We start from the raw sequence: 7,504 nt of genomic DNA on the forward strand, positions 1-7,504 counted from the left end.
TCCACAGTTGGTCTTGGATGCTGTGTTAGGTCTTGCTCAGGCCGTGTTCGGTGAGCCCTGTCATCACTGGATTGGCTGTGTTCACTGGGAGCTCCTGGTCACACGGTCGGCTATTTTGATATGTAGCTGCATGGCAGGGGGGGCGTATGATTGGTGAGTTGGCGTTTGGTGAGATTATAATTTAAATTTAAATATAGGCAGAAAAAAAACTATTTTAGACACTTAGATTTTCCAGAATAACAACCTCAACATGTTTCTCAGTTTCTCATGAATGTCTTTATAACTCAATAACTCATAACTTCCACATATATATGGGTTACACATTTAGTATGCTTGTTGAGATCGTACAGATACCCAAGGATTTTTCTTAACTAAATCTCATAGCCTGAGAAAGAAATCTGAGGATTTGGATGCTGTTGTTTGTTGGATAGTGCAGTTTTGTATCTTCCTCACACATTTGTACCAAAATGAGTAAACAAAGAAAATATCTTGTGTTGCAAAATGGGTCAAGATGAAAAGTCAAGTGGTTACGAAAGTTATATGATACCCTGTTTGGGTGTCATGAATCTTTGTCATTTCTGTCTAATAGTTGATTAGAGGTTTCAGTCTAGAACAAAGCAGAGAACCAACTCACTGTCCAACAGATTAACAAGCCATGGTTAAAACAACACTTGGCTTAATAGGTATGCAGCAGGCCTTTCTCCTTTCTCATGTCTATTTTACCTCCATTATAACCTCCATTCTTTTTTTTTTGTGTCTTGATTGTTATATTGTTTCTTACAGTGACTCAACAGCTTCACATATATTTTGATAAGTGCAATATACCTTATAGGATATTTTTAAGAGTCCTTAGTTAACTTGTAACCTGTAATTGCAAATTACTGGAACCTGAAGCCATAAAATTTAGCCAATGACTGCAATGAGGAAGTAAACGGTGTATAAAACTTCAAATCTCCCCTACAATATTTCACACAACATCCTGAAACAGAATTAAAGGTAAGCGATATATAAATTGTTATACAAACATTTGTAGCCATTTTTATCTGTATTGTATATTGTGGTTGACCAACTTGAGTGTCAGCAGCAAAAAAGTGTTTGATTTATTGCATTTTGTATGGTTTTCTATTAGATGGCGTTGTTGCTTTTATTGGCAATGCTGACAGTGTGCGCTGCCACTCGTCAAGGTAAAAAGAATTGTTTTTGTAACAACATGAACAACAAAATGAAGCATAACAGAAACTTACCATACAAAAGTAGGAAATCTATCATGAAGAAAACAATCCGGCAGACAGCAGCTATGAGCCGGTAGTACAGAGGGCAAAGTGCGCCTGTCAATCAGAGTAATAAAACTTGACAAACATTAAATATGTATTGTGAATACATGTATTTTACACTCTGGTGTGGCTCAATGGATGGTAAAGAAACAATTCAACATGTTTCAGGGTTGTTGTTTTCTGCTATTTATTATATGATTACTTTGTTTATTGTATAATTCACTGTACAATCCTCATTCTCATTTTGAATTTCAATCTTTTTTTTTTAAAGATCTATATGGTAAAATGTTCACTTTCCCACAAGAAACCAACACAGCTCATGTGAGGCTGATTCCATCAAGACAGGAATTGAAGGCTGTAACCATCTGTCTCAGGTAGTGCTGAATAAGCAAAATGAGTGAAACAACCACACTGTATCTCTGACAATAAAAATGATCATGTGTCTTTGTAATGTCTACAGGTCCTTTACAGACCTCCAAAGAGGCCACGTCCTTTTCTCTTTGGCCACACCCTCTGCTGCCAATGGCTTCATGATATTCAAGGATTCAGGTGCACCTGATCAGATTACTGTCCATATCAAGAATCACTATGGAAAGTTTGCCGGGCAAAACTACAAACTGAACACTTGGCACTCGCTCTGTGCCACGTGGGACTCTGCATCTGGACTGGCACAGCTGTGGTTAGATGGAAAACTCTCGAATAGGAAACTCATCAGCCGTGGATCCAGCATCAGCGGGCCCATTATAATTATTCTAGGACAGGTACAGTTTTCCTCCATCACACATACAAGGCATGGTTTGGCTTTATGGGAAATATTATGATGAGCATTTTTACAGAATATTAATTGAGAAGATCAGTGGCATTCTTGGGTCATTTACCTTATAAAACCAGAGTTAGCAGCATGTTAGCTTAGCACAAGGACTGAAAAACAAGGAAATATCCTGGTTGCGGCTGGGTCTGTCCAGAGGCAACACACTCAGCCTACAAGTACCTTCAAAACTCTGTAATTTACTTCTTATAACCATGGTAGAAGGGACACGAAGACACGGTGACAGGCTAAGTGGAACATAACAGACGAACTGACAACGACAGCAGGGAGCACACAGACTATATACACAAGGGCTGATTAACTAGCAGTACACTGGTGAATACAGAAAGAGGGCGGGAAATCACACTAAGAGAGGAAATGAAAAGCAAAACATGACACATGAGGGTAGAACTTGAAAATAAAACAGGAAATAACAACTGCAAGCTCAAACTATGACACAAATTTAATAGTTGTTTACAATGCATGACAATTTAGAAGTTCACCATATACATTGTATGTTAAACTTGATCTGTAAAGTAACTAGTGACCACAGTTAAAAGTACAATATCGTCCTGTGAAATGTTGTGGAGCAGAAATAGAAAGTGAAATGAAATAGTTCCCCAGTCTTTGAGTTATTACATTGATAAAAAAAACCTCTCATCTAACTCATCTAGCACGAGAGCGAATAAGTGTATTTCCCGCCATGTAAAACTACTCCGTCAATAGTCTTCAACAAGTTGTTGCTGTTGATTGCTACTTTGTGATTTATTCTATGTCTTTATAGGAAAAATAACAGAAAAAAGTATAGAATTAATATAGCTGTTGTATATCTTGATTGTCTACAAATTCTCAGGAGCAAGATGTCCACGGTGGGGGGTTTGCCGAAAACGAGTCTTTTGCTGGCATGTTGTCTGACGTCCACATGTGGGACTACGCCATTTCACCCTGCGATATCCAGAACTACATGGAGGATCTGAGCTTTGGCTTCACTCAAGGGAACGTGGTCAACTGGAGGGCGCTGGACTTCGAGATCATGGGAACAGTACTGATAGAAGATAAACAAAGTTGCTGTTACTAAACTCTCTAAACAAAACTATCAATGTCTTGAAAAAATAACTGAGAAGAAGCATTTGAAGATTATCTTTTCTGTTTTCTGTATTATTATTAATATTAATATTATAATATTAATATTAATATAATCATATTTTGCTTCGTTTGTCAGATCCTTGCAAAACAATAGCTTTTCTTTTGTTTACTAAAGACTGTTTTGCCAAACTTTTGAACTTTACAAACATATCATATGAAGTTCATTTGTGAATCATTCAATTTTAATTTCATCTGCAGTGGTCTCATTTGTGACGGCCTCAGTGGTTGTATTTGAGGCAAAATCAAACCATATTTCTTTTCTAACAGCAAAGATGTATTGTGTTTAATACCTTCTGAAGCTTATCAACTTGCCAAGATCCACAATGAATTGTCATAAGTCACAAAATGGTAAATAATAAATTGGATGTCATGTAAAAATTTCACTTTGTTTTCTGAAAAGTTTCAATAAATAAATGTACTTAAACATAATGCTGCTAAACACAGACACTTTTGTGTAAGTGGTTATCTAAAATGAAATAGGAAATAATGAAGCGTTAAATGTTTCATATTCTTTCCAAGAATTAGATCAAGAAAATCACTCCCACTCTGATGTCTGTATGATAAATATAACACTAAAGCCAGTTGAAGTTGGACTATGTGACGCTGATGGATAAAATAATATAATCAAAAACCCTTTTGCACCTATACAAATTTGGTCCCACAGTTTAATTTATTTGATTTTGGTGAGATTATAATTCAAACTTTAATGAAAGCAAATAAATCAATGCATTTTTAAACAGTTTTTTTTCCCCACTATAACAACCTCAGTATTAGCCTCAGATATCCTTCAGTCAGGACCAATCACCAACAGACATCACTATCACTGCCATCCTTAAAGACATGCCATCATGATGGTTAAAACAACACTTGACTTAATAGTTACGCAGCAGAATTTCTCTTTTCTCCTGTTTATTTTACCTCCATCATAACACCACCAGTAGCTGTGTTATGAAGTGATTTTGTCTTGTTTTTCAGTAATATACACTCACCGAGCAGCTTCAAGTATATCTTGATACATGTAATATATAGGACATTTTTTAGAGCCCACATTGACCTTCGACCTACATTTGCGAATTACCGGAACATGAAGCCATAAATTAGTAAATGACCTCAATGAGGAAGGGAACAGAGTATAAAACTCACAGTCCTGAACACTGTTGCACACAATACCCTGACACAAGCTTCAAGGTAAGACAAAAGTGTTATATACATTGGAAAATAGATTGACATAATACAACAGCAACAAAAAGTAATTCACAGTACATTACAGTGAAAGTATTCGCAGTGTGTGTTTGCCTTTGTATTAGATGCTGTTGTTGCTTCTTCTGGCGATGCTGACAGTGTGTGCTGCCACTCCTCAAGGTAAAAAACAAACAAACTTTGTCTTTGTTTAACAAGCACACAGGTGTTTGCTATTCTCTGTATTTGTGACATTTATGCTCACTCTTTAAACTATGTATAAATAATTTTAAAATCTAATGTAATAGAATGAAACAAAATATGTGCTTAATAACAATAATAATAATAATAATAATAATAACAATAATAATAATGGCAGGAATCAGGAAAAAACACACAGAATATGTTATTAACTTTGCCTCTCATTTTGTTTATGTTAAAAAATACAATACAGAAAACATCTTATAAATCTGTTAAGACACTTACTCAGCCAATTTGCTCCCTTGTGTTCAGCAACAAGAAGGCTGGACATTCAACAAGTCCAAGGTGCAAAGTCAGGACCAAACAAACAAGAGGTGAAAAAGTACATGATTAGGCTGACAGCTGCCGTGAGCAGGTAGTGTTGAGGGCAAAGTTCGGCTGTGAACTGGAGATGTGAGTTGATCAACTAAAACTTGGCGTACACTATAAATATAACTTCTTCTTTTTTTTGTTCAGTTTATAGTGGTGTGGCTCTACAGATGGAAAAGTGTACAGTAAATTCAACATGTTTTAGGGTTGTTAGCCCAACTTTTCTATTCATCTTGTGATTAGAATTTTTGTTCCAGTATATCATCTCTTCTTTTTTTTTGCTATTGTATAATTCATTTGTTTGTCATATGCTTTAAATTTCAAATTCTTGTTTTTAATTCTTCACGTTTTTAAGATTTATCAGGTAAAATGTTCATCTTCCCACGAGAAACCAGCACAGCTCATGTGAGGTTGACTACAACGAAACAGGATTTGCGGGCTGTCACCGTCTGTCTCAGGTAGTACTCAATATGCAAAATGGTTGAAACAACTCACTTTATCTCTGACAATAAAGACCATCATGAATAATAGTATATTTGTAATGCCTACAGGTCTTTTACAGACCTCCAAAGGAGTTACACCCTGTTCTCTTTGGCCACACCCTCTGCTGCCAATGGCTTCTTCATTTTCAAGAGTGCTAATAACAATGAGATTGGCTTGTGGGTCAGGAATCAAAACCAGTATTTTCGAGGACAGAACTACAAATTGAACACATGGCACTCACTTTGTTCCACATGGGACTCTGCATCTGGACTGGCGCAGCTGTGGTTGGATGGAAAACCCTCAAGCCTAAGACTCATCAGCTCTGGATCCAGTATCAGTGGGCCCATCATAATTGTTCTGGGACAGGTACCACTTTTAAGCACCATACATACAATAATTAGTTTGACACTCATTAGTGTTTTCACGGAGAGTTAGATGAGAAGATGATGCCATTTTCATATCCATGCTTAAAGCATGGATATGAAAATGGCATCATCTTCTCAAGCCAAACATCATATTTAGAGTTAGCAGTATTTATGGAAAACAAAGAAATAGCCAGCCTCGGCCTACCAGTACCTCTAAACTCAGTTATTAACACCTTATATATTGTTTGCTTAATCTATACAAAAACTGTATGAAAGGTTATGTGCAGGACTATTCCTAATCCAAGAGCAGTACCTTCCAGTCTCCGCTGGCAACTGCTGCCGACCAAGAAATAGTCCAGATTATAAACTCTTTATATCAATGCAAATTGTTCTTTATTAGGTTTTGGGTTATATTGTTGCATATGGCACACTATTTTGGAAAAAAAAAACATCTGCCATGTGAATAAATGAAATTAGTGAAATTGTCAGAGGATTTTGGTACCTTTGGACAGTGGTTTAGGAAGTATTGAGATTTTTCTACTTAAAGCCTCCTCTGGTAAAGATCTTGATCTGGCTAGCACGTGCAATTGTTTTTCAGGCGAGTGAAAGAAAGACACACCATTATTTTAGCTGTTTTTGCCGGAAAATGGTGGCTTGCCCCATTTGGTTACAGGGTGAGCTCCAGGCCCAAGTAAGGGAGTTCAAGTATCTCAGGGTCTTGTTCAAGAGTGACGGGAAAATGGAGTGTGAGATGGACAGGTAGTTTGGTGCATTGTCAGCAGTATTGCGGGCGTTGTGCCAGGCCGTTGTGGTGAAGAGGGAGCTGAGTTGGAAGGTGAAGCATTCAATTTACTAGTCAGCGAGCTTTGGGTACTGACTGAAATAATCAGATCGTGTATACAAGCGGCCGAAATGAGTTTTCTCTGTAGGTTCACTGGACTCAGCCTCAGAGATAAGGTTAGGAGCTTGGACATCCAGAGGGAGCTCGGTGTACAGCCACAGCTAGCTGAGGTGTTGAGGCATCTGATTAGGATGCGTCCTGGGCGCCCCTCTTTGGAGGCTTTCGGACACATATTACCTATTAACTGATGCTTAGGACTTAAGGACTTAAATATAAATCATTACCTAATCTTCCCATCCAACTCACAGGAGAGGGTAGGTTTTATTATTTCCCCAAATTTCAAACTATTTATATTATTGTAATTTAATCAAATCAAATCAATTTTAATTATATTGCCCAAAATCACAATCACAATTACTCAATAGGCTTTACACACTGTACAGTGAACGAAATCCTCTGCCCTTAGACCCACGATTCGAGTGAGAACTTCCCATATTGAGAAATAATAAGAATTTTTAGTCTTCTGCAAGTTGTTGCTGTAGGTGTCTTTAAATAATGTCTCAGAAAAATAAAGCACTGTATAATATAGCTGTTATATCAATTGTCTGCAAATTCTCAGGACCAGGATACCCACGGCGGGGGGTTTGTCATCCAGGATTCTTTCATGGGAATGTTGTCCGATGTCCACATGTGGGACTATGCCATTTCGCCCTGTGAGATCCAGAACTACATGGAAGATCTAAGCTTCACTCCAGGGAACGTGCTCAACTGGAGGGCGCTGGAGTTCCAGATCATAGGACCAGTACTGATAGAAGATGAACAAAAGAGCTGTTACTAA

At 37.4% G+C, this 7,504-nt stretch overlaps 1 protein-coding gene across 1 annotated transcript; it reads left to right on the forward strand.

The window, feature by feature from the left end:
* Positions 1-1,408: 1,408 nt before the first annotated feature.
* Positions 1,409-7,504, forward strand: LOC311260123 (uncharacterized protein; the record flags this gene model as incomplete). The annotated part of the gene is made up of 8 exons (XM_084357635.1): positions 1,409-1,415; positions 1,546-1,648; positions 1,735-2,035; positions 2,936-3,124; positions 4,921-4,960; positions 5,333-5,435; positions 5,529-5,826; positions 7,286-7,504. 8 exons carry the CDS (start codon positions 1,409-1,411, stop codon positions 7,502-7,504), a joined length of 1,260 nt encoding a protein of 419 aa, XP_084213761.1.

This window comes from Pagrus pagrus (genome assembly GCF_965226575.1).
Source record: "Pagrus pagrus genome assembly, chromosome: 7".
Taxonomy (NCBI): Eukaryota; Metazoa; Chordata; class Actinopteri; order Spariformes; family Sparidae; genus Pagrus; species Pagrus pagrus.